The sequence below is a fragment of the Hypanus sabinus genome, chromosome 20, assembly GCF_030144855.1.
Source record: "Hypanus sabinus isolate sHypSab1 chromosome 20, sHypSab1.hap1, whole genome shotgun sequence".
NCBI lineage: Eukaryota > Metazoa > Chordata > Chondrichthyes > Myliobatiformes > Dasyatidae > Hypanus > Hypanus sabinus.
In genome coordinates, this window is record NC_082725.1 from 8269593 (window position 1) to 8297435 (window position 27843).

The 27843-nt window shown below is 41.1% G+C and overlaps 1 protein-coding gene across 7 annotated transcripts in view; it reads left to right on the forward strand.

The window, feature by feature from the left end:
- The window catches only part of rbms3 (RNA binding motif, single stranded interacting protein), a 1202299-nt gene that overhangs the window by 1115120 nt on the left and 59336 nt on the right, over positions 1-27843 (forward strand). For all 7 annotated transcript variants that reach the window (XM_059945024.1, XM_059945027.1, XM_059945025.1 and 4 more), the window contains 3 exons: positions 1022-1068; positions 4032-4128; positions 13709-13759. In XM_059945024.1, the coding sequence (XP_059801007.1) occupies positions 1022-1068; positions 4032-4128; positions 13709-13759 (195 nt within the window). The remainder of the gene's footprint in view (positions 1-1021; positions 1069-4031; positions 4129-13708; positions 13760-27843) is intronic.

Consider the following 27843-nt stretch of genomic DNA (forward strand, 5'->3'; position numbering starts at 1 on the left):
CTAGTAGTGACCTCCAACTAGTCAAGGGGCTTTGAAAAATCTTAAACACTGGAGCTTCTGCAGATGCTGGAAATCCAGAGTAACACATCTGAAACTTGAACAAACTTCTAAAGATGTACAGTGGCGAGTATATTGACTGGCTGCATCACAGCCTGATATGAAACCACCAACGCCTACAGAAAATCCTACAGAAAGTTAGTGGATCTGGCACAGTCCAGCACAGGTATTGTTGCAGGAAAGCAGCATCCATCATCAGGAACCCCCACCATCCAGGACATGTTTTCTTCTCATTGCTACCTTCAGGAAGGAGGTACAGGAGCCTCAGGACTCACATCACCCGGTTCAGGAACAGTTATTACCCCACAGACATCAGACTCTTTAACCAAAGGAGATAGTTTCACTCCATTTTCACTATGTCATAAATACACCTTATTATTTGTTAATTTATTTGTGGTAATATTTATGTATTTATTTATTTTTATTGAGATAAAGTGTGGAATTGGCCCTTCGAGCCGTGCTGCCCAGCAATCCCCCAATTTAATCCTAGCCTAATCACAGGACAATTTACACTGACCAATTATCCTACCAACCAGTATGTTATTGGACTGTGGGAGGAAAGTGGAGCACCTGGAGGAAACCCACATCGTTATGGGGAACATGTACAAACCTCTTTCAGACAGTGGCAGGAATTGAACACGGGTCGCTGGTGCTGTAAAGTGTTGTGCTAACCATACTGCTATCATGCACACCTATTACACATATTACTTTATGCGTTATGAGTGAGTTCAATGTAGTGTGTTGTACACCTTGGGCCAGAGGAACATTGTTTCATTTGGCAGTATACATGTACACAGTTGAAATGACAATAAACTTGAATGCACTGTTGCTGTATACTGTGTTACGTGCCATCAACTGGGCAAAAATTGCATTACAGAGTGTTTGAGATAAATGACTGCAATGACTATTTTGTGATAAAGTTCAGTTTGTTAACTAATTAAAAATTACTGTCTATTTTATTTAGACTGGGATGGCTTTAACCTATGATCCCACAGCTGCAATGCAGAATGGGTAAGTAGCTCTGAAGATGTGTGCTTGCTATGTTTAGATTATTGGCATGTTAGAAGGACTTCAGTTTATAAACTCCTCCCTCAATGCAGTTCCAAATATGACACAGCTCTATACACTGTCATTAAAGCATTTACAATGCAGAAAGATGCTTCTGTTTCAAATACTAACACTTACAAACTTAAGCAAAAAATGCATTTATGCAAATATTAGTGCCTCATAATAATTTTAGATTTTGTTCTCAAAGAAAGAGCCTGATTTCAAGAATCATGGTCACCATTTCTTAGGTTAATATGCACATCTCCTACTTATAAAGAAAAAATCTGGACATTTTGAATTGATTTCTAATATCGGCAAATATCCATTATAAAGCCAATAGCCTTTGCACATACCCACATATTAAAAGACCACTTTATTCATAGCTTTCACTGGAGTACTAAGTACAGTGTCTTGAAAAGTATACTGTCCCCACAACTATTTTCACATTTTACAGTCTCATTTTCTAAATTTTAAATATTTTGAAGTAGAATTTTTTGATCCAATCTACAAAACATTGTGCATCGTGTCAAATCAAAATAAAATTTCCAAGGCCTGTCAACAATTTACTAAAAATTAAAAACCAAAATTGTGAGGCTGAAGAAGTATTCATTCCCTTTGTAATTACTGTGCTAACTTTCCTCAGCTGCAATATACAGTTTTACCTTACCAACTCACCCAATTTGTTGATGTAGAAAACTGGAGGATCACCTGTTTTCAATGCATTCAGAAGAATAAATACCCCTTTCCTCTACAAGGTTGAACAGTATGGGAGATTTTCAACAGACCAAACCAAAATGAAGACAAAATGGCATTTGAGACAAGTCAGGGTAACAGAAAAACACAAATCTGGGGAAGGGTACAAGACCATGTCAAAGCCACTGAACATAGCCCGGAGCTCAGTGCAGTCCATACTGGAAAAAATATGAAATTACAGCCAAACTGCCTAGGTCAGGCCATTCCTCTAAACTTAGTCACCAGAGTAGAATGGCACTTGTAAGAGAAGTTACTGTGATATCAGCAGTCACTCTGACTGAATTGTACAAGTCAGTGGCTGCAACTGGAGATGATATTTATGACTCCACAATCTCCAAGGTTTTTGCACAAAAAGTGTATTTGTGGAGGAATGGCAAGTAAGAAGTACTGGATAAGAATGAAAGTAACTCCTTCCCTTAAAGGCTTTCCAACCATCACTTAAAAGATACTGTAAAGATATGCAAGAAGGTCTTGAGGTCAGACGAGACTAAAGTGGAACTTTTCAGCATCACCGTTAAGTGGTACGCATGGCATAAAACTAACTCTGTGGATTGGCCAGGTAACTCCACCCAACTGTAAAGTATGGGGATGCTTTTCAGCAGCAAGGACTGGAAATCAGGTCCGAATTGATGAGAAATCAATTGCTGCTAAATACAGAGAGATCCTGGATAAAGACCTGCTAGTCTCTGCCATAAAGCTTAAACTGGGGATGGAGTTCGTCTATCAGCAGGACAATGATCCAGAGCAGGCTGCCAGAGCAACAACAGAATGGCTTCAAATGAAGAAAATTGATGTCCTGATCTTAACCCAATCGAACATCTCTGGTAAGACCTCAAGATTGCTGTCCTCTGCTGCTCCCGTAACTAACCTGACACAGCCTGAGCAAGCTTGCAAGGAGGAATGGGCAATTCTTCTTCCATCACATCGTGCAAAGCTGATAGAGACTTATCCAAAAAGACTACTGACTGGAATAGCTGTGAGAGGTGCTTCAACTAAGTACAGAGCAAAGGGGGATGAATACTTCTGAACTGCTGATTTTTCAGTTATTCAACTTTGTTTTTCATGCTTTACAATTTTCCCTGTTTTTTTTTGGAGATTACTGTGGGGAATAAAGGAACATGTGATTCAGAAATAAATTCTCAGGTAAATTGATCAAAATCCTTGGTTGTAATACTCACTGATGCAAACAAAGGCTTTGGGCTGAATACTTTTACAAGGCACTGTATTTATATTTTAATTCACATCAACTTTTTCTAAGTGATGTCAGAAAAATGCATCATTTATCTTATAAATGTTTTTGGGACTGAAATTAAGTATTTTGACTGCAGCAATATATTCTTCCTGTTTTTTTTTTGTGTGTTTCTTTGCAACTCCCTAATTCTTTTAGTGATGTTAAAATTAGTACATTATAATAAATACTGTATTTATACACTAAGTATCACATCAAGAATTGCTTTGCATATCATTGGGAATGGATGACCATATTGAGGAAAATCCATTTTAAGATCATTATTTTCACTGTGTATCACATTTGGGTCTCATTCTGCAAGAAACATTTTAGATGATTTTACAACATCCTAACTGGCTTTGAAATAAATGATATGATGGTCAATTATAGAGGGCACTTCAGAGGCTGTGAGTCTACTGTTACCTATGGATGTGTCTCGGTAAAGGTAGACTTTTCCCATCAGATATCTGTCCTTGACAACATCAGATAAGATATTTATATCATCATTGTTCCCACTAGCTCTTGATTTCTGATTGTTTAATCAACTAAATTTAAATTCTCCAAATGATATGATTTGAACTCATTTGCTCCTAACCTACTGCAGGTCTCAGGGTAGTTAATCTGGTAAGCTGCAGTGTTTGATTATATTACGGGAAAAACCATCGGAGTGCACGCATGCTATTGATATGTGCGCTGTTAACATGGAGATTCTACGTATATTGAAGAGAATACTGACTGACAGCAGCCTGACAATTAAATATTATGTCTGAAAGACTCATTGATAAGTTAGAATTGCTCAACCTCTAGTCTGTGTAGTTTGTAAGTGTGCTCCTTCTAGACGTGCCCATTCCATTGCTTAACAGGCTGGACAGATCAGAAGGAGAATGCTAGCTACAGTTCTGGCCTGGAGTTTTTCTTGAACTAATATTCTTCTTGCCTCCCACAGTTTTTATTCTTCACCATACAGTATTGCAACAAATCGTATGATTGCACAGACATCTATCACACCATACATTGCTGCTTCTCCTGTGTCAACATATCAGGTAGGGAGAACTTCCCACTGTTACTCTATTAGATATTAACCACTTTTAAGTTTTTTTATTTGTGTTTTTTTATTTCCTTTAAAGAAATTTTTAAAAATGATGTATTGCACCTTAGTAGGTCAAATGTAAAGAGACAGTACACTGTTAAGAGCAAGAGCTTTAATAGTGCTGATGAGCAGAGGGATCTTGGGGTCCAAGTTGGTAGCTCCCTGGAAGTGACTACACAGGCTGATAGGGAGATTCAGAAGGCATATGGCATGCTTGCCTTTATTACTCAAGGCATCAACAATCAGGAAGTTATGTTGCAGATTTATAAAACTCCAGTTAGGCTGCATCTGGAGCATTGCATACAGTTATGGTCATACTATTGTAGAAGGATTGTTGAGGCTTTGCAGAGGGCGCAGAAGAGTTTTATTGGGTTTCTGGCTACATTACAGGGCATGTGCTATAATGAGAGTTTGGACAAACTTGGGTTATTTTCTCTGGAGCAGTGGAGACTGATGGGAGATCTGACAGAGGTTTCTAAGATTACGAGAGCCATAGATAGAGTAGAGAGACAGAATCATTTTTTTCCCCCAGGATTGAAATGTCTAATACCAGAGGGCATGCATTTAAGGTGAGAGGGGTTAATCTTAATGGAGATGTGAGGGGTAAGATTTTTACACAGAGAATGGTGTCTGGATTGCACTGCCTGAGGTGGTGGTGGAGGCAGATACAATAGACAATAGACAATAGGTGCAGAAGTAGACCATTCGGCCCCTCGAGTCTGCACCGCCATTCTGAGATCATGGCTGATCATTCACTATCAATACCCAGTCCCTGCCTTGTCCCCATATCCCTTGATTCCCCTATCCATCAGATATCTATCCAGCTACATGAGGGACTTTTAAGAGACATTTAGATGGGCACATGAATGGAAGGAAAATGGAAGGATATGGACATTGTGTAGGCAGAAAAGATTAATTTAGTTAGCAGTTTGATTAGTAATTTAATTGATTCAGAACAACATTGTGAACTGAACGGCCCATTCCTGTACTGTATTGTTCTGTGTTCTATATTCTTAATGCATGCAAATAAGCCAAAAATGCACAGGCTTTTTTTTACTACTTGGAAGGAGGAGGAAAAGGAGAAATTTGTTTATATTGGAGCTAAGATTTAAGATGTTTGCTTTTCAAACTTCTGTCATAGGCTTCAGAAGATTCCCATCTGGCAGTTTTATTCAGCTCTTGCAAACGTTGCAAGTTGTTTTTTTTCAACATAACTTGCTCAAGCCATTATATGATTCCCCTTGTCTGCTTCTGAATGCATGTTCTGGCCGTCATTGTGAAGCGAAGCTTCAATAACCCACATATCAGTTATTCTGTAATCTCTTTACACAATCTCCTCAATACCATAACGGCTAGTGCCATTTGTACAGCTTCCATGTCACTAAACTCAGTCTTTTGTAATACAAGTAGGGATTTGAAAATTGGAATTTCTTTACATTCTTTGAGGAATATTTCTAGAAATATTCAACACTATGTAGAGACCAGAAACATTTTGAAGTTGGCATCCAGAGACAAAAACTCCCGAGTATCAATGCCCCAGCTCCAAACTGTATTCATGGTAACAGCATATGTGAGTTACAGAGCTTGCAAATATTTTATGTCAAATTAACCCTCATGCCAAATTGCTTATTCAATGCATGGTTGAAGCATTGGTCACCCAGACTTTGAGATCAGTGAAGCTGGATCAAAATTATTATCATAGAGCCCTAAAGCATTACAGTACAGAAGCAAGCCCTTCAGCCCATCTATCCATGCTGAACTAATACTCAGCTTAGTCCTATCAACCTGCATACCATAGCCTCCGTACCCCTCCTATTAATGTACCTATCCAAATTTCTGTTAAATGGTGTTACTAGACCTTCATCCACCACTAATGCAGGCAGTTCATTCCACACTCTCGCCACTCTCTGAGTGAAGACGTTGCTCCTCAAGTAACCCTTAAACATTTCACCTTTCACCCTTAACCCATGAACTAGTCTCACCCAACCTCAGTAGAAAATGGCTGCCTGCGTTAACCCTGTCTATACCCTTGTAATTTGGTGTACTTCTATCAAATATTCCTTCCGTCTCCTGAACTGCAGGGAATAAAATCCTAACCTTTTCAACCTTTCCTTATAATTCCATGAAAGTTGTTTTACAGCAGCAGTACAGTACAATACATAAAGATATGACAAATTACAATAAGAAATATATATTAAAGATTAAATTAAATAAGTTGTGCAAAATGGGAACAAAAATAATAAGGCAGTGTTCATGGGTTCTACATCCATTCAGGAATCTGACAGCAGAGGGGAAAAAGCTGTTCCTGAAACATTGAGTGTAAGTCTTCAGGCTCCTGTACCTCCTCCCTGATAGTAGCAATGAGAAGAGGGCATGTCCTGGGGGAAGATGTCACGCTATTTAGTCAGTGCACCAAGATAAACAGAACAAAGGGAGGAAGAAAAAATAGCTTTACACACAGAAATAAATGTGCTTTATATTATTAATAGGGATGTACATCTCTTCTTTCTTGAAAAATACAATAATAAGTTCTTTATGCAGATTATTCACCCAGAAACATAACAAAATCACTCAATGAGTACAGCTCAGTTTATTGATGGTGTTTTCAGAATGGTGGCACTGTGTCAATATAAAACGAGGCTGCTGAATCTAAACCTGACTCTCTGTCAACATTTCAGGCCAAGACCCTTCATCAGGACTGGAAGGACTACTTTTCCCTTCCTTTTCAGCACTGATGAAGGGTCTCGGCCTGAAACATCGATTGATTTTTTTCCTCTCCATAGATGCTGTGTGATCTGCTGAGTTCCTCCAGTATTTTGTGTGCATTGCTCTGGATTTCCAGCATCTGCAGAATCTCTTGTGTTTATGATTTTCAGCTCCCTAGTGTAGGATGCAGCATATTACTTACAAGTTCCAGCCCCTCGGTGATCGAAACTTGGCCTGACCTAATGCTGCAATTTCAATTGAGAATTGGTTAAAGACAGCAATAAAGTAAAGTACTCCAGCAATCTAACTTAGAACCTGCAATATCTGAGAAGGGGTTTCAACCTCTCAGTTATCACCGAAGCCCTTGGGTATAAGAACCACGTTCTCAAAGAGCATGAACCGTATTGTTTTGTCATTTCACCTGTGCTTCAACCAACCCTCTGCAAAGACGAAATGTGTGATATTGGAAAAATAACTTACAGTTATTCTTTTCAAGGTGCTTAGTTTTATCATTGTTCAGTGGATGTCTTCTCTGTATCATTATGCAAATGAAAAATTTTATGTATAGTAATTTAAAAGCCTAATAGAAAATTCAAGTCAGTGTGGATAATCAATGTAGCCACATTATTTCATTTTGTGGAAGGAATATTAAGAGTCATAGAAAAGTACCTTCAGTCTATCTTATCCGTGCCGAACCATTTAAATAATAGTGATGAAGACGGGCCCAGATTGACTCCATTGTGCTGTTGAAGGAAGTCAGCTTGAATTAAAACAAAACATGAATGGAACAAGATTTAAAACTGTCAGAGCAAAAACATAAGAGATTCTGCAGATGCTGGAAATCCAGAACAACACACACAAGATGCTGGAGACACTCAGCAGGTCAGGCAGCGCCTATGTAGAAGAATGAACAGATGATGTTTTGGGCCAAAACCTTTCATCAGGACACATGAAACATGATGAAGGGTCTCGGCCTGAAATGTCGACTCTTTACACCTCTCCTTAGGATGAGATGGTGCCTGAACTGCAGTTCCTTCAGCATTTTCTGTGTCTTACTAATTATTATAAGGGATTTTAATTGTAAGAATTCTTCAGTTGATCTTATCAAAATGACTGTTAAGATAGAAAAGAAAGATAAGTAACTGAAGCATTTGTTTCCCAGCTGTTCAGTTATTTCTTTAGAATGGATAATTGTCATAATTTAAAAATAAATTTTTGTTAATTTCTCCACTCCCCCACATGCACATCACCAGTTCCAACTTATGACATTCAGAGATTCCTTTTCAAAAATTTACAAATAAACTGAGATCTTGCATGAAGAGAATGAGAGATGATGAGCTTATGACAGAGGGGTTAATGTGTAAATAAACGTAATCCAATTGCATCTGTTCACATACCTGATGAGGGCAGGTTGTAGTTACTTCACGATTCACAAAAATAGAGTCGTAGAACATTACAGCCCAGAAACAGGCCCTTTGGCCCATCTAGTCTGTGCCAAACAATTATTCTGCCAAGTCCCATCAACCTGCGCCTGGTATCCTCAATGCTCGGTAATATCCTTATAAATTTTCTCGGTACATTTTCATTCTGATTGATATTATTAATAATCAGTAAAGAGGAGAATATGCAAAATTTTTCGGCAAGTCAGGTAGCATCAAGTCTTGAGGGAGAAACATTTAAGGCTGATGAACTTTCTTTTGAAGCATTAAGCAAAGTCTCTGGTACAAAGAATCAGAATTAGGTTTATCATGACCGGCATGTGGTGTGAAATTTGTTAACTTAGCAGCAGCACTTCAATGCAATACATAATCTAGCAGAGAGAGAGAAAAAAATAATAATAAATAAAATTAAACATAACAAATAAATAAATAATATATATTGAATAGATTATTTTTAAAATGTGCGAAAACAGAAATACTGTATATTAAAACAAAGTGAGGTAGTGTCCAAGGGTCCAATGTCCATTTAGGAATCAGATGGCAGAGGGGAAGAAGCTGTTCCTGAATCGTTGAGTGTGTGCCTTCAGGCGAGAAAAGTACATGCCCTGGGTGCTGGAGGTCCTTAATAATGGACGCTGCCTTTCTGAGACACCGCTCCCTAAAGATGTCCTGGATACAAAGTGATTTTCCCCAGGTTTTGTTTATTCACTTGTTGATATGTGAAACTGTCGATTAAGAAGCATCTTAATATAAACTCAAAAGCACAACACCAAAAAAAAAATCAGAAGCAGGTTTATTGTCACTGTTATGTATTGTGAAATTTGTTGTTTTGCAGCAGCAGTGCAGTGGAATACATGAAAATTATAAATTACAATAAAAATCTATAAAAAAGTACATAACTAAATAAATAAATAGTGCAAAAAGAGAAAAATGCTGAGGTAGTGTTCATGGACTGTTCAGAAATGTGATGGCAGAGGGGAAGAAGCTGTTCCTAAAACACTGTGTGTAGATGTTCAGGCTCCTTTGCCTCCTCCTGATTGTAGCAATGAGAAGACATCATACCCCTCACACCCACCCGACCATTCTGTCTAATCATGGGTGAACTATGCTGAACTCAACTCCTCTTCTACATCAGTTTCCACAAACTTTATCTGTCTCCCCATTAAACGTGTCTAATCATCTGACCTCCTCCACCCTTAGGAGTAGAAAACATCAGAGATTCAAAGAGAACTAATTCCTTCTTCTAGATTTGTTTTTCAAATTCGCAGCATATCTGGGCCATTTGTTTAGTTAAAGCATCCAAAATGTATGTTCTCTGCTTAATAATCTGTTTTTTAACATATGTATAACATTGTCATTTGTCATGAAGCAACAAATTTGACGACATATGCCAGTGATATTAAACATGATTCTGATTCTGATTCGGAAAATCCCAAGATACCTGCAGTGTAGCTAATACCCCTAGTTGTATCTAAGTGATTCCAGAGATTTTGTCTCTACAGTTCTATTGGAAAGCCCATTCTTTGGTATTGATTATTCTTTAGCCTTTCAAATATGCCATTTATGTACCCATCTCATCATCTGCCTACTGCAATTTAAAATAATTTTCTAATCACTATTTAACATTGTTCTTTTTTATCATATGTGTAACAGCAATGAACTTCTATTGCTTTTACAATGTGGCATACTCACGAACAGATTTTGTAGAGGTTTATTTCAATATCCTCCCACATTAGTGCAACCCTTTGTGAGGATTGCCGAGACGTGATTTGATTTGAATCTGCAATATACAGAGAGCACAAGTCAAATTGCTAATTTATTAATTTGTCAATATTCCTCATCTGTATGTTAATTTCAAAATTTTCAAAATTCAACCGGCAAGGCTTCCCCCATTATTGAGCACACTTCCACAGAAGGCTGTCACAAGAAAGCAGCATCTATCACTAATGACTTTCGTCAACCAGACCACGCTTTCTTCTTGCTACTACTATTGCTAGGAGGTACAGGAGCTTCAGGTCCCACACCACCAGGTTCAAGAACAGTTATTACCCTTCAACCATCAGGATCCTGAACCAACGTGAATAACATCACTCACCACAACTTTCAACTGACTCCACAACATATGGACTCATTTTCAACAACTCTACAACTCAGTATTAGTTATTTACTTTTTTCAAATAATTTGCATGATCTTTCCTCTTTCATATACTAAATGTTTGACAGTCTTTGTTAAGTAGAGTTTTTTTTAATAAATTCTGTTGTATTTCTTTATTTTCTTGCAAATGCCTGCAAAAAAAAATGAATTGCAAGATAGTATATGGTGACATACACTATCTCCACTTTGGGTGGTGGGATTGAGATACATCTCTATCAAAGTGGGTGTAAGGTGCTCCTTCCCTCTGCTAGCCTGCAGGTTACTCTTGGGTAACCAGTGAGCCTTACGTCTGTGGTGGGAAAGTTGTTGGAAAAGATTCTTAGAGATAGGATCTATAGGCATTTAGAGAATCATGGTCTGATCAGAGACAGTCAGCATGGCTTTGTGAAGGGCAGATCATGCCTAACAAGCCTGATAGAGTTCTTTGAGGAGGTGACCAGGCATATAGATGAGGGTAGTGCAGTGGATGTGATCTACATGGATTTTAGTAAGGCATTCGACAAGGTTCCACACGGTAGGCTTATTCAGAAAGTCAGAAGGCATGGGATCCAGGGAAGTTTGGCCGGGTGGATTCAAAATTGAGGGTCATGGTGGAGGGAGTGCATTCAGATTGGAGGGTTGTGACTAGTGGTGTCCCACAAGGATCTGTTCTGGGACTAGATTTGTGATTTTTATTAACGACCTGGATATGGGGGTAGAAGGGTGGGTTGGCAAGTTTGCAGATGACACAAAGGTTGGTGGTGTTGTAGATAGTGTAGAGGATTGTCAAAGATTGTAGAGAGACATTGATAGGATGCAGAAGTGGGCTGAGAAGTGGCGGATGGAGTTCAACCTGGAGAAGTGTGAGGTGGTACACTTTGGAAGGATAAACTCCAAGGCAGAGTACAAAGTAAATGGCAGGATACTTGGTAGTGTGGAGGAGCAGAGGGATCTGGGGGTACATGTCTACAGATCCCTGAAAGTTGCCTCACAGGTAGATAGGGTAGTTAAGAAAGCTTATGGGTTATTAGCTTTCATAAGTCGAGGGATAGAGTTTAAGAGACGCGATGTAATGATGCAGCTCTATAAAACTCTAATTAGGCCACACTTGGAGTACTGTGTCCCGTTCTGGTCGCCTCAGTACAGGAAGGATGTGGAAGCATTGGAAAGGGTACAGAGGAGATTTACCAGGATGCTGCCTGGTTTAGAGAGTATGGATTATGATCAGAGATTAAGGGAGCAAGGGCTTTACTCTTTGGAGAGAAGGAGGATGAGAGGAGACGTGATAGAGGTGTACAAGATATTAAGAGGAATAGACAGCGTGGACAGCCAGCACCTCTACCCCAGGGCACCACTGCTCAGTACAAGAGGACATGGCTTTAAGGTAAGGGGAGGGAAGTTCAAGGGGGATATTAGAGGAAGGTTTTTCACTCAGAGTGGTTGGTGCATGGAATGCACTGCCTGAGTCAGTGGTGGAGGCAGATACACTAGTGAAGTTTAAAAGACAATAGACAATAGGTGCAGAAGTAGACCATTTGGCCCTTCGAGCCTGCACCGCCATTTTGAGATCATGGCTGATCAACTACTATCAGTACCCGGTTCCTGCCTTGTCCCCATATCCCTTGATTCCCCTATCCATAAGATACCTATCTAGCTCCTTCTTGAAAGCATCCAGAGAATTAGCTCCACTACCTTCCGGGGCAGTGCATTCCAGACCCCCACAACTCTCTGGGAGAAGAAGTTTTTCCTTAACTCTGTCCTAAATGACCTACCGCTTATTCTCAAACCATGCCCTCTGGTACTGGACTCTCCCAGCATCTGGAACATACTTCCTGCCTCTATCTTGTCCAATCCCTTAATAATCTTATATGTTTCAATCAGATCCCTTCTCAATCTCCTTAATTCCAGCGTGTACAAGCCCAGTCTCTCTAACCTCTCTGCGTAAGACAGTCCAGACATCCCAGGAATTAACCTCGTGAATCTACGCTGCACTTCCTCTACAGCCAGGATGCCCTTCCTTAAACCTGGAGACCAAAACTGTACACAGTACTCCAGGTGTGATCTCACCAGGGCTCTGTACAAATGCAAGAGGATTTCCTTGCTCTTGTACTGAATTCCCTTTGTAATAAAGGCCAACATTCCATTATCCTTCTTCACTGCCTTCAGTGACTGATGAACAAGGACTCCTAGATCTCTTTGTATTTCTCCCTTACCTAACTCTACACCGTTCAGATAATAATCTGCCTTCCTGTTCTTACTCCCAAAGTGGATAACCTCACACTTATTCACATTAAACGTCATCTGCCAAGTATCTGCCCACTCACCCAGCCTATCCAAGTCACCCTGAATTCTCCTAACATCCTCATCACATGTCACACTGCCACCCAGCTTAGTATCATCAGCAAATTTGCTGATGTTATTCTCAATGCCTTCATCTAAATTGTTGATGTAAATTGTAAACAGCTGTGGTCCCAATACCGAACCCTGTGGCACCCCACTAGTCACCACCTGCCATTCTGAGAAACACCCATTCACCGCTACCCTTTGCTTTCTATCTGCCAACCAGTTTTCTATCCATGTCAATGTCTTCCCCCCGATGCCCTGAGCTTTGATTTTACCCACCAATCTCCTATGTGGGACTTTAAGAGACTATTAGACAGGTATATGGAGGAATTTAAGGTGGGGGGTTATATGGGAGGCAGGGTTTGAGGGTCGGCATAACATTGTGGACCAAAGGGCCTGTAATGTGCTGTACTATTCTATGTTCTATGTAAGGTGTAGCACCTGCTCAGCTCCCCCCTGCCCCCCGATCAGGGTCACGTGAAGTCGTGGGAGCTGGTGGTGGATGTTCATATGAGCAGTTGGTGCAAGTCACTAGTTCTGGTCATGCAACCACTGACTCCAGGCAGACAACCTCTGAAGAGTATTGATAATGACAAGGGGTCACCCATCTTGTAAAGACATTGTCCAGAAGGCAATGGGAAACCAATTCTGTAGAAAAATTTGATAAGAAAAATCATGGTCATGAGACCATGATCACCAATGTAGTACGATGCGGTACGTAATGATGCTATGTACCTTGATAACAAATTTACTTTGAAATTTGAAAATTCCCCTTTTTTAAAACTTGAACTGCCAAATGCATTTGCACAATCCCATATGGTAATATAATTAATATTAATATCCTAGTGTCTTTGATGCTGTAGTTTTATTCTCATTTTTTATTTGCTAATTGAGTATAATTCTTCACACAGGTCCAGAGTACATCATGGATGCCTCATCAACCATATGTTATGCAACCAGCCGTAAGTAATACCAGAAACTTCCAGAACTTTTATATACTCTTTGAGCTGAACTAAGAAGCATTTAACTGCAGTGTATGATGTGGACTGAGTCCCTAGGAAGGGTTAATGTCAAAGTAGTATTGTGATCACTCGAGTTAAGTATGAAGGGGCTGTCTATTGGTGGGTCCTGAGGAGGCTGTAGAGACCAATCCACACTCCCCTTATTCTCTCGCAGTGCGGGCAAGAGTAAGTGGTGGCTGTGGTCAGTGGTTGGTTCTTTGGGTTGTTCAGTCTCTCTGTTCGCAGCTGCTGCTTGTTCTCTGCTCCGTTCTCATGTCATGCAGCCCCCTCTGGAACAGATTTCCATCAGTTTATCTATTGAGTTCAAAACCTTCCCAGCTGTTCGATATAATGCTGGATATCTTCAGGCTGATTCTGATGTTATCTTTGAAGTGTTTCCTTTGCCTTTCAATGTCATAAACTAATTTATATACCGTTACCCTGTAATTGTATTTTCAATCAATCCTTCCTGCAATGACCCATCCACCCATCAACCCTCACTCACCCACCGACTTTCAATCCAGTTTCCTCTTTGTGCCTGTATAAATTATCAGTGACTTGTGAGGCTGAAAAATTAGCAATGTTGCAATTGTAAAAACAAGTCACTGAATCAAGGTGAGCAATGTTCTTCAACTTTGCATGCCTTTTTTATTTGCTGTCAATTGCTGGTTGGTGTTTATTTTGTTGATTATCTTATTTTGAAATGTGACAAGGATAGACTGAAAAATCCAAAAGCATTCTGAACCGGAAGCTAAATAGATACTTCAGCCCTGATGGAATAGTGGAACAGACTCGATGGGCCAAATGGCCTAATTCTGTTCTGAAATCTTATGGTCTTGTTGGAGATCCCTGGAAGACAACTGTACACACTCTGGACCATTCCAGAATTGCCTGATATGGACAGTTGTGAGTGCCACAATGTTGTTAACAGAGTGGCTGTATAATTCAGAATGGTTTACTTAGAGTCTTAAGTCACTCTTTACATTCACGGTTTTGAACACCTTGTGCTTCTTTTCTAATTAAGATTTGATAGGGGAAAACGCTGAATCTAATAAAGCTGCTTAATAAAAATGGTAGGATGCTGTGCTGAGCACTGTGGATTTTTACATGGCTGGTTTCCTCCAACTGGTAGAAACAGAATCAGGTTTAATATCACTGACAGGTGTCGTGAAATTGTTGTTAGGCAGCAGCACTACATTGCAATACAGAGTAATAAAAACTACCAATGACAGCAAGAGGTATATATTAACAAATAAATTAAATAAGTAGTGCAAAAAGAGAAGGAAAGAATACTGAGGAAGTGTTCATGGCTCAATACCCATCCAGAAATCTGATGGCACAGAGGAAGAAACTGTTCCTGATACGTTGAGTGTGTGTCTTCACTTACTAATGTCTACAGATGTACTGTGGAGGGCACTCGAGCTGCCTGCACCGCCATCTGGTACGACACGATCGCAATAAGCTGAAGAGAGGTTTGAACTCAGCCAGCTCCATCAGCACTAGCCTCCCCTCCATCCAGGACGTTTCCATGGAGCAATATCTCAAAAGAGACAGCATACATCATTAAGGATTCTCATTACCCAAGACATGCATGCCTTTTCTCATTGCTACCATCAGGGGGGAGGTGCAAGAGCACAAAAAGACATGCTCAATATTCAGGAACAGCTTCTTGCCCTCAGCCATCAGGTTTCTGAACGGACAATGAACCCATGAACACTACCTCACCACTTTGTTATATTAAATAAGTACCTGCACTACTTACTTAATTTAACACTACACGCACACACACACACACCATATACATATACATATATATATATATATATATATATATATATATATTTATACACTGTTTTCTTCTCATTGCTACCATCAGAGAGGAGGTACAGGAGCCTGAAGACACACACTCAGTGTTTTAGGAACAGCTTCTTGCTGTCTGTCATCACATTACTGAACAAACAATGAACCAACCCATGAAATCTACCTCAGTAATTTTACTCTCTTTTAGCACTACTTATTTAAGTTAGTCATTTATTATATTTCTTTTGTAATTTATAGTATTTTTGTGTTTTGCACTGTGCAGCTGCTGCAAAACAAAAAAAAATCATGACAAATATAGTATAAGCCGACTCATTAGAGACTTACAAAAGATATTTGGATAGGCACACGGCTGTGAGAAAATGAAAGGATATGGACATTGTGTAGGCAGAGTGGATTGGTTTAGTTGACCATTTGATTATCAACTCAATTGGATTATCTCAATTTTTTGGGTTAAAGAGCCTGTTCTTGTGCTGCACTTGTCTATATTCTATAAAATTAAACCTGATTCTGATTCTGAGGAGAATATCATCCGGCGGAGTATTTCTTCACAGGCTGTGGGCTGGGGGAGGGAAACCAGTCCTTAACCTCTAACAGAAGCAGGTGCATGGTGGGAAAAGGAATAGGACCAATTGCTTCCTGTGCTTGTCCCTATGAAGCCCAACTGCTTTTGCTGCACTGCACCGGACCTGGGAAAGCATCCTCCATAGTGCTCAGAGGCTGTATGGTGGTCTTTGTTGTGTGTTTAATATTTCAGTAATATTTGAGCGACATTGGATATATACTTTAAGAGGAAACAATATGGGGTTTACTCAGTTTCAACCGGATGCCCGAGTTATAGGGAAAGGTTGAACAGGTTAAGACTTAATTCCCTGGACCGTAGGAGATTGAGGGGAGATTTGATAGATGTATGCTAAATGATGAGGGGTATAGATAGGGTAAATGTAAGCAGGCTTTTTGTACTGAAGTGGGTGAGACTAGAACTAGAGATTAAGGGTGAAAGGTGAAATATTTAAGGGGAACACGAGTGGAACCTCTTCACTCAGGGTGGTGTGACTGTGGAATGAGCTGCCAGCACAAGTGATGGATGTGGGTTTGATTGCAACATTTCAGAGAAATCTGGATTGGTACACGGATGGGAGGGTTATGGAGGGCTATGGTCCAGGCGCGGATCAATAGAACTAAGCAGAGGAACAGTTCGGCATGGACTAGATGGGACGCAGGGTCTCTGTCTGTGCTGTAGTGCTCTATGTCTCTATTTCAGAACTCCTTTCCTCTCACTGAGTGAGGATGTGTATGACTGCAGAGAGTGCACTAGCTTCATTTGTTGTGCCTTGCGGAATGGCCCAGTAAATGGATTGCTTGCGAAAGTAATCTCCGGTTTGAAATGTTAAAGTCTGCTAAATCAAGTTAGGCCATCTGCAACAAAACCACATCAAACGATGAAGGCAGGGAGCACAATATTGGAACTATCAGAAGCAATTAGAATCACAAAAATTCTTCTCGTTGATCTGTTTTTGTTCTTGCTTCGGCGTCCTTCCCCTGAGCCAAGCCTGCTCTCGTATCATAGAAATCACTCATCAGATGGCGGTCTTTGACCTTTGGGCCCATTGGCTGGAGCTGAGTTTGCGAGTCTGCTGGGGAGGTCAAATCCCAGTGTCTGCAGACCCGAGTCCACGTCGGCTAGAGGCTTAGAGGCCCTTCCTGGGCTTAAAGGACTATGTATCTGCATGGGTGAGAGGAAGGAATGGGGCGTGTTCTACCAACCATTGTGGGCATGTTATGTTGGTGCCAGAACTTGAGGTGATGCCTCCAGGCTGCCATGAGCAGGGTGTATCAATTGTTAAAGCAACAATACATTTCATTGTACGTTTTGATGTAAAGACGACAAGTAAACTTGAATCTTGGATCTTTTATTATTTTTATTTATTGAGACACAGCACAGAATGGGCCCTTCCGGCCCTTCGAGGCGTGCCGCCCAGCTAATCCTAGCCTAACCATGGGACAGTTTACAATGACTGACTAACCTACCAACCAGTACGTCTTTGGACTGTGGGAGGAAACTGGGGCACCCAGAGGAAACCCACGTGATGACAAGCAGAAGGTACAAACTCCTTACAGACAGCAGTGGGGATTAAACCCTGGTTGCTGGTATTGTAAGGTGTTGCGCTAACCACGGTTAACTACCATACTGCCCAATATTTTATGTGCATGAAGAGCTTAACCCCATCTTCCAGCATAAGGTCTGCAGTCCTGCAGCACTCAGGTTTATCAGAGCACTCCCAAGTGTTTAGATGGTTGGCACAGACAAGATGGCCCGAAGGGTCTGATTCCACACTGTATGACCTATGGCTCTAAGTGATGAGGTCTTTAAGGCAATGAGTTTTCTGGATAAAGAAGATTTTTTTTGTCATTTCCCTTCTAATTATTGTGTCAATTACTTTCTCTGCCCAGTGGTTTCTGAGCTGCCTGTAGAGGCTTTCACTTTACCCCAGGCTCTCTTCGCAACATTCACTGACCATAATGGTTGAACTGCCATATGGCTTAGTGGCATTTTGATTCCTTAGAGATAGAAAACTGGAGGGCCATGTCGGAGGGAGGGGTTGGTTAACAGGGCAGCACAGCATTGTGGGTCAATATTATGCTGGCATTTTCTATGTTCAATGTAATATTATGTTTCTGCATCCAAAAGTAACATGCCTAACGTATTGAATAAATTTCAGATTTTATCGTCCTTGAGTAGGTATTTGATTTTCCAAATGTATCACCATTCCTAATAAAATAATATTACTTCAGAGCTACAACACTTTGCAAAAGTCTTAGGCACATATTTACAGCTAGGTACTGCAGCTGCAAAAAAATATCACAATATATGTAAGTGATGATAAACCTGGTCTCTGTTGTGGACTGAGAGTGGGAAGGGGGCAGGGAGAGGGGAATCATGGTTGGAAAAAGGGAAAAGCAGAGGGGAGGGAGCAGAAGCACCAGAGAGACATTGTGTAATGATCAATAAACCAATTGTTTTGAATCAAATGACTTTGCCTGGGTATCTCAGGGCTGGTTGTGTCTGCACCTGTGCTACCTACCCTTCCTACCCCCACCCATGGCTCTCCTCCTCTGCCACCTGTCCCATAGTTCTCCAGCAGAGCTCCAACCTCGCCATTCCCAACATCCTTTGCTCCCACCAGGTTTACAAACTTGCTCTCTGCTCCTCGTTGTCAAATACAGTACTCTTAGGCACATACAGACACACACACACACACATATTTGTATACTTTTGATACATACTGTTGATGTAGACAAAATTTTGAAAAAGCAGTCACTTTGCTCTCCGACTTTGGCGAGTATCACTTGGATCTTATGAGGTCACCCGAATGGAATGAGAAAAGACCACAGTTAACGCATGAACTATTTCCGCTTCTGGAAGCACCCCAGAACCATGAACAGTTCCCTGCCCAGCGCTTGAGCTCATTAAGAGTCATGATAAAAACCACCTGTTGGGATGAGCTAAATAAATAACAATGCATTCTAAAACATTCTGTGTACTCAAGATCATACTAAGGAATATTTCACACTTCCAATTCGTAAAGAGTGTTTCAGCAGAATTGGGAAAATGTAAAGATAGAATAAGTTTCGAAGATGCATGGATGGGGGAAATGAAGGAGAGGACAGAAACAAATACACAAGAAGAGGCACTAGTTGATAGGATGGTTAAGAAGGTGTGTGGTGTGTTGGCCTTCATTACTCAGGGATTGAGTTCAAAAGCTGCGAGGTAATGTTACAGCTCTATAAAACTCTGGTTAGACCACACTTGGAATATTGTATTCAGTTCTGGCCATCTCATTATAGGAAGAATGTGGAAGCTTTAGACAGAGTGCAGAGGAGTTTTACCAGGATGCTGCTGGGATCAGAGATAATGTCTCATGAGGATAGGCTGAGTGAGCTTGGGCTTTGCTTTCTGAAGTAAAGGAAGAAGAGAGGTGACTTGATAGAGGTGTACAAGATGAAAAGAGGATTGAATGGATTGCCAGAGACTTTTCCCAGGGTGGATATGACCAATACGAGGTGGCAGAATTTTAAGATGATTGGAGAGATGTATAGGGGCGGGTGTTAGAGGTTGCATGGAACACACTGTCAGGGCTGTAAGTCGAAGCAGAGATCAGGGGCTTTAAGAAACTCTGAGATAGGACCATGAAGGAGAAAAATGTAGGACTATGTGGGTTAGACTGATCTTAGAGCAGGTTAAAAGATCAGCACAACATCGTGGGTTGAAGGGCCGGCACTGTGCTGTGGTGTTCTATGTTCTCTTCTAAGAATGTTCCTGTAAGGATGAGGCAGGAGAGATTAAATAACAAAAGTAGACAGAACAGGAACAAGTGAAACTGTGGTAAAGTAAATGTTGATCTGGAGGAGGAGATGGAAGAAACATTTGGTGCTTGTTTCTTTGTCTGTGTTCTGATGTAAATCTTTTAAATTCATTTTAAACTCATTTAAATTTCAATTGAACAATTAAGTACCTTATGCTAATTCTGGCTTTTCTCCAGCTAGGTAGGAGCAATAAAATAGATTTACAAAACTGCTTTTTACTGAAGCCCTGCCCTTTAAAAAGAGGAGGCAACCTTCTGCTTGAATTTAATATATATTAAAAAATTTCAGAGCAGATTTGCTCAATATGTTTTAGTATAATTGCAGTATATAATGTCTGCCATGGCGACTCCTTGGATGCAGTTATAATAACACCAATAAATCAAGAAACTGCTTTCCAAATTTAATTTTATAATTGACTCTGCTTGTCATCTAAATTGTGATATGTAGATTCAAATATTAGAATTAAACGTGAATTGAAAAGCAGACAAAATAAACCGATAAACACAAGAGATCCTGCAGAGGCTGGAAATTCAGCATAATACATACAAAAATGATGGAGGAACTCAGCAGATCAAATAGCATCTATGAAAATGAATAAACAGTCGATGACTCAGGCTGAGACCCTTCATCAGGACTGGAAGGGAAGGGGGAAGATGCCAGAATAAAAAGGGTGGGGGGGGGGGGAACAGAGGACAAGCTAGAAGGTGATAGGTGACACCAGGTGGGTGGGGTGAGGAATGAAGTAAGAAGCCGGGAGGTGATAGGTGGAAGAAGGAATCTGATAGGAGAGGGAAGTGAGAGAAAGAGAAGGAGGAGGTCCTCAGGTGGCTGCAGAGGCAAATCCAGGATGCACATATTCTGGTGTAGCGCAGGCAGGAGTAAGTGATGGCTGTGGTCAGTGGTTGGGTCTTTCTGTTGTTCAGTCTCTCCTGTAGCAGCTGCCACTTGTTCTCTCTGACACAGCGGAGGCCGTTCTCACATAGGGCAGCTCCCTCTTGAACAGATTTCCTCCAGATGAATCTGTTGAGTGCAATGTCTTCCTGGTTTTTTGGTGTAATGCTGAATTTCTTCAGAGTGATTTTGATATCTTTTTAAAGTGCAAGATCATGATAAAAACTAGCTTGTTGAGTTGAGCTAAACAAATAACAGTGGACATATGAACAATTCCAGAAGGTTCTGCGTACTCACTATCATACCAAGGAATATTTCACACTTCACTGAGGCAGCGAGAAATGTTGGAGGGGTGGCTGGTTTTTGTGATGTATTGCCTCAGTAAAGCAGCCAGCATAACCAGACACACAAAATGCTGGTGGAACACAGCAGGCCAGGCAGCATCTATAGGGAGAAGCACTGTCGACGTTTCGGGCCGAGACCCTTTGTCAGGACTAACCGACAGTAAGAGATTTGAAAGTAGTGGGGGGAGGGGAAAATGCGAAATGATAGGAGAAGACCGGAGGGGGTGGGACGAAGCTGAGAGCTGGAAAGGTGATTGGTGAAAGTGATACAGAGCTGGAGAAGGGAAAGGATCATGGGACGGGAGGCCTCGGGAGAAAGAAAGGAGCTCCAACGGGATCCCACTACCAAGCACATTTTCCCTTCCCCCCCCCCCCCTTTCTGCTTTTCGCAGGGATCGCTCCCTACGCGACTCCCTTGTCCACTCGTCCCCCCCATCCCTTCCCACCGATCTCCCTCCTGGCACTTATCCTTGTAAACGGAACAAGTGCTGCACCTGCCCTTACACTTCCTCCCTCACCACCATTCAGGGCCCCAGACAGTCCTTCCAGGTGAGGCGACACTTCACCTGTGAGTCGGCTGGTGTGATATACTGCGTCCGGTGCTCCCGGTGCAGCCTTTTATATATTGGTGAGACCCGACGCAGACTGGGAGACCGTTTCGCTGAACACCTACGCTCGGTCCACCAGAGAAAGCAGGATCTCCCAGTGGCCACACGTCCCATTCCCATTCTGATATGTCTATCCATGGCCTCCCCTACTGTTAAAATGAATCCAAACTCAGGTCGGAGGAACAACACCTTATATACCTGCTGGGTAGCCTCCAACCTGATGGCACGAACATTGACTTCTCTAACTTCCGTTAATGCCCCTCCTCTCCTTCTTACCCCATCCCTGACATATTTAGTTGTTTCCCTGTTCTCCATCTCCCTCTGGTTCCCCCCCCCCCTTCTTTCTCCTGAGGCCTCCCGTCCCATGATCCTTTCCCTTCTCCAGCTCTGTATCACTTTCACCAATCACCTTTCCAGCTCTTAGCTTCATCCCACCCACTTCGGTCTTCTCCTATCATTTTGCATTTCCCCCTCCCCCCACTACTTTCAAATCTCTTACTATCTTTCCTTTCGGTTAGTCCTGACGAAGGGTCTCGGCCCGAAACGTCAACAGTGCTTCTCACTATAGATGCTGCCTGGCCTGCTGTGTCCCACCAGCATTTTGTGTGTGTTGTTTGAATTTCCAGCATCTGCAGATTTTCTCGTGTTTGCAGCATAACCAGAGTCCCCACCTATCCTGGACACTCTCTCTTCCCCCTTCTCCCATCAGGTAGAAGATACAAAAGCCTTGAAGCATGCACCACCAGGCTCAAGGACTTCTCTGTAGTTTCTTGTTCTCCTGTGGATTTCCAGCATGTTCTGTTATTTTTCAAACTGCCAACACCTGCAGTAGGTTATGTAAGATTAGCACTTCTTTTTTGATCACTTGCTTCTTCCTTTTCCTCCTTCTTTCTCTAAATTACAGCCTCAGAGCTTCTTCAGGAAGCCAACCAACCGCTCTTCATAGACTTTCTCATCTTTATGACAGGCAGCATCTATGGAGGGGAATAAACAATCAACGTTCTGGGCTGAGACCCTTCATCAAGACTGGTGAATATTTACACTGCACAACTCTCTTTCACATCAGTCCATGGCCTCCTATACTGCCGTGATAGGGCCCCTCTCAGCATGAAGGAGCAACATCTCATATTTTGTCTGGGTATCCTCCAACCTGACAACATGATTTCTCCAACTTCTGGTTATTTCTCCCCCACCATCTTTTCTGTTTTCCCATTCCCCATCCTAGCACCCCTCTCATCTCTACTCTTCTCCTCACCTGCCCATCACTTTTCTCTTGTGCCGTTCCTCCTTCCCTTTCTTCCATGCTCAACAGTACTCTCCTACCAGAATCTTTCTTCTTCAGCCCTTTACCTCTTCTACCCATCTCCTGCCAGCTTGTACTCCTTCCATTCCCTCCACTTTCTTATTGTGGCTTCTTCTCCCTCCCTTCCCAGTCCTAATGAAGGTTCTCAGCCTGAAATGTCAACTGTTTAATCCTCTCCATAGAGGCTGCCTGATCGGCTGAGTTCCTCCAGCATTTTGTGTGTGTTTTTCATAGTCAAATTTTTTCACATGCAATATTGGTATTAGTAGTGGTTTGCCATATACATCGAGAATTGGTGAACCTTCAAATCCCAAACCCTTAACTCTCTAATTAACTTCCAACTATTAGACATGCCCAAAGACCCTCTTTGGCTAAGCTTTTTGTCATCTCTTTTCTGGCTCAACATGGAGTTCATGAAGTGTACTTGAATGTGTTGAGGTGTTGGAAGTATAATATTTTGTTAATTCTGACAGCAAGAGGATCCCACTGAGGGGGATCTAAGAGACTGTTTAAAGCCTCCAAAGGTCACAGGTGTAGAACATAGAACATTGCAGAACAGTATAGGCCTTTTAGCCCACGATGTTGTGCCAAATTTCTAACACACTCTTAGGTCAATCTTATCCTAGCCTACTACATAGCCCTCCAGTTTTCGTTCATTTATGTGCCTATCTAAAAATTTCTTACATGTCCCTAATGCCTCTATCACCAACCCTGGCAGGGTGTTCCATGCACCCACCATCCTCTCTGTAAAATACTTACCTCTGACATCCCCCTTATACTTTCCTTCAATCACTTTAAAATTAATCCTCCCCCCCCCCCCGTATTAGCCATATACAGTAAATAACATTAAATTTTAAAGAATCACTTGCTTCTCAGTTAGCTCAAAAAAAGCTATCAACCTTTATACATGCTCAGAGATGTTGTGCAGGATGATATTAATAACTAATTGTACTTTAGTATTAATTTGGCAAGGCTACCTTGACCTCAGTCGGTTTCGAATGTGAGAAAATTGAATTTGAATGTACCTGAGGTTGTTGTACTACAGCAGCATTTGGCAAATTTTTATTCATAAATTTCTTCATAATATAAGGTGTAGGTACACAAATGATAGAATTCGGATTGTGTATGCGATTCCTTCTCTATGTGGCTAGTTATTGGAGAGACATGAAGTGAAAGGTTGCTTTTTCCCTGGAGTCTGTATTGTAAAAGTGAAGTGCATTTCACTGCAGAACTATTCTGCTGTGTTATATATAGAGTGAGGCTGGGGAGCAGTTCTGCTGCTAGTGAATTGCATGGTGAATTTTCACCTTCAGAAACGATAGCATATTATTTCAGTAATTATAGAATTAGGGTGATTTAGTGATTTGGTCTTTTACTGAGAAGGTAGTTTTGCAGAATAGTGTAGTCCTTGCAAAACATCCGTGACTTCTTGAAAGATAACAAAAAAAAAGATTGTAAACATTTAGTGATATAAATATGACATTAAAAAATTGTGCACCTTATCCAGTGATTGGTACTTGACCTGGCAGGCAAATCTTTCTCTCCCTTTGTTTCTGCTGTACGACTTTAAATTGTTGTTAACTCTCAGTCCATTTGTGGATGTTAGAGCAGGGTTAAGTTGGATCCTGATACTTTTCTGAACCAAAGGTTCTTCAGATGTCAAGAATGAGGCATAAAATCTATTGCTTATGGCTGTTGTGTTAGAAGAGTGGAAAATGAACAAGGAAAAGGAGCTGCGTGAACAAAGAAAGGAAAAAGAAATAAGTCATCGGGGTCATCTCGTACTCAGAGTAGAGATAACAAAATTCCAATGACAACAATTAATCTATAAAATAATAAACACAAAAGATTCTGCAGATGCTGGAAATCTATCATCATCATCATTATATACCGTGTTGTATGACGTGGGCAATCATGGACCCATGACTATAATTGTTCTTGTCTAATTTTTCTACAGAAGTAGTTTGCCATTACTTTCTTCTGGACAGTGTCTTTACAGAATGGCCATTTTCAGTACTCCTAAGAGATTGTTTGGCAGTTGTCAGTGGTCACATAATCAGGACTTGTGATATAAGACCATAAGATATAGGAGCAGAAGTAGGCCATTTGGCCCATCGATTTCAGAGAATGGAATGAAAATAGCTGAAAAACTGCATCTGGTGGATGGGTGGAACAACGTATGCTCAAGTATGAAAACTGCAAGGCTGCAATTTGAGATGGTGGAGAACAGTAATGCTGTGGGTTAATTTGCAAATAATAATGAGGATTCCAGGAATGTAGGACAACACCCATTTCAGCCATTCTCTGTTCCCTCCCCTACCATCAGCTGGAAGATCAGAATCAGGTTCATTATCACAGTATGCTAGGAATTTTGTTGTCTTGGGGCAAGCATACAGTGTGATAATTTGAAAAAACTATTAGAAGTCACAATAAAAAATAAATATATAGTGCAAAAGAGGCATATAAGATAGAAATGCCTGAAAGCAGGTATCACCAAGCTCATTCCTGCTTCCCACTTCACTATTTTTGCACTACTTATCTTTATAGATATAATATGAGTGTGTGAGTGTGCACGTATGCAAACAAGCATATTTATATCAAGCTGGAGTGCCTTAGACTTTTGCACAGTGTGGTAGTACCTTTATGTATTGCAATGTACTGCTGCCACAAACAAAAAAAAACAAATTTCATGACATACGTGAGTAATGATAAACCTGATTCTGATTCGGGTCTCTACTGTGGACTGAGAACAGGACGGGGCAGGGAGAGGGGATTCACAGTTGGGAAAAGGGGAGGAAAGAGGGGAGGGAGCAGGAAGTACCAGAGATCAATAAAGCAAATGTTTGGAATCAAATGACCTTGTCTGGTATCTCAGGGTTGGATGACCACACTGGCTCTCCATCCCCCCCCCCAACCCCACCGCCCAAGCACTGCATCTCTGCCACCTGTCCCACACACTTCCAAGATGATGATTGTTCCTGACAAACGTTTCCACAGAAGCGGTTTGCTGTTGCCTTCTTCCGGGCAGTGTCTTTACAAGACGGGTGATGCCAGCCATTGCCAATACTCTTCAGGGATTGTTTGCCTCATGTGAGTGCTCACATAACCAGGACGTGATATGCACCAACTGCTCATACAACCATTCGTAACCTGCTCCCATGGGTTCACCTGACCCTGCTCCAGGGGTGGGGAGGGGGGTTGCGAAGCAGGTGCTACACCTTGCCAAAGGCTGACCTGCAGGCTCACGGAGGGAAGGAGCACCTTACACCCCCTTTGGTAGAGACATATCTCCATCCTGTCACCCATATAGTCACCTTGGATACCTCAATTACATCATCCACTAATCTTCTGTACTTAAAGTTGAAGCCTTGTTTTGTGCAAGTTCTTCAAACAACATTTACTCAGTTATCACATACTGATCTATCAATTTCACTTGTATCTTCATGTAACATAACATAAACATTACCTTAGAGGTACTGAAGAATAACTTTCTAAATAGACAGTTCAGATCGATATAGCTTTGTCACCTTGTTGACAGAAAGAAGCTTAAACCTTCATATGACGTTTGACCCTCCTCGTTTGTAATCAATATTGGCTTCAAACCAGAACAGCACTTCAATCACTTAAAGTTACAGTTCAATTGATGCAGATTACTTGTCCGCCATCTTCAATCAATCTTAAATAGGTACATTGCATAAATATCAGTACTGAGGCATTTTGGTTCACAGGCATGCTGAGTCTTCCCTTGGTATCACAGAGACAGAAAAATACTTTAATTGGTGGCGGCTTATCTCTCCATTGTTAGCTAATTCATACTTCAAATTGTTATAATAATTAGCCTGGCTTCACTTCTGCTAATTTAATTTAAGACAAGCAATTGCATTAACATTATGTCAGTGCTGTCCTTTTGAAAGAAAACCCAATAGTCACAGGTGAATATTGCATGAATTTAACTGCAACTTTAGATCACCTCCAAAATAAGGCCTAGATTAAGGTCAGATTTTACATCTTGACCCAAATCAATTCATATGTAATGAATACATTTGGAATGTAGTCATTAATATAAAATAGAAAATATGGCAAACAGTTTGAACAGAGCAATCTCCCACAATGAGGTATGTGACTAAATAGTGGTATTTTATAATAAGTAATGAGATGAAAAACAGGAAAGGCCTATGTTCTTGTTTAATGATTAATTTAAAAGTGGTTAATTCTGACCGCTATCATTAAGAGGTTTCTATGTTCTCCTCGTGACCACGTTCATTTCCTCGGAGTGCTCTGGTTTCCTCCCGCACTATAAAGATATATGAGTCAGTATTAGTAAATTGCTGTGCTACGTTGGTGCCAGAAGCATGGCGACATATGCAGGCTGTCTCCATCTCGGACTGTATTGGTCATTGACACACAACGCATTTCACTGTCTTTATAGTGAAACTGTAAATTCTGGCTCCCTTCTTACACCTTTATTTTCTCCTTTCCTGCCTATCACCTCCCCCTGGTGCCTTTCCTCATCCTTTTTCTCCCATGGTCCACTCTCTTCTCCTATCAGATTCCTTCTTCTTCAGCCCCTTACCCTTCTGACCTATCACCTCTCAGCTTCTCACTTCATATCCCCTTCCCCACTCACCTACCTTCCCCTCACCTGGCTTCACCTGTCACCTTCTAGCTTGGCTTTTTATTCAGACTTCTTCCCCTTTCCTTTCCAGTTCTGAT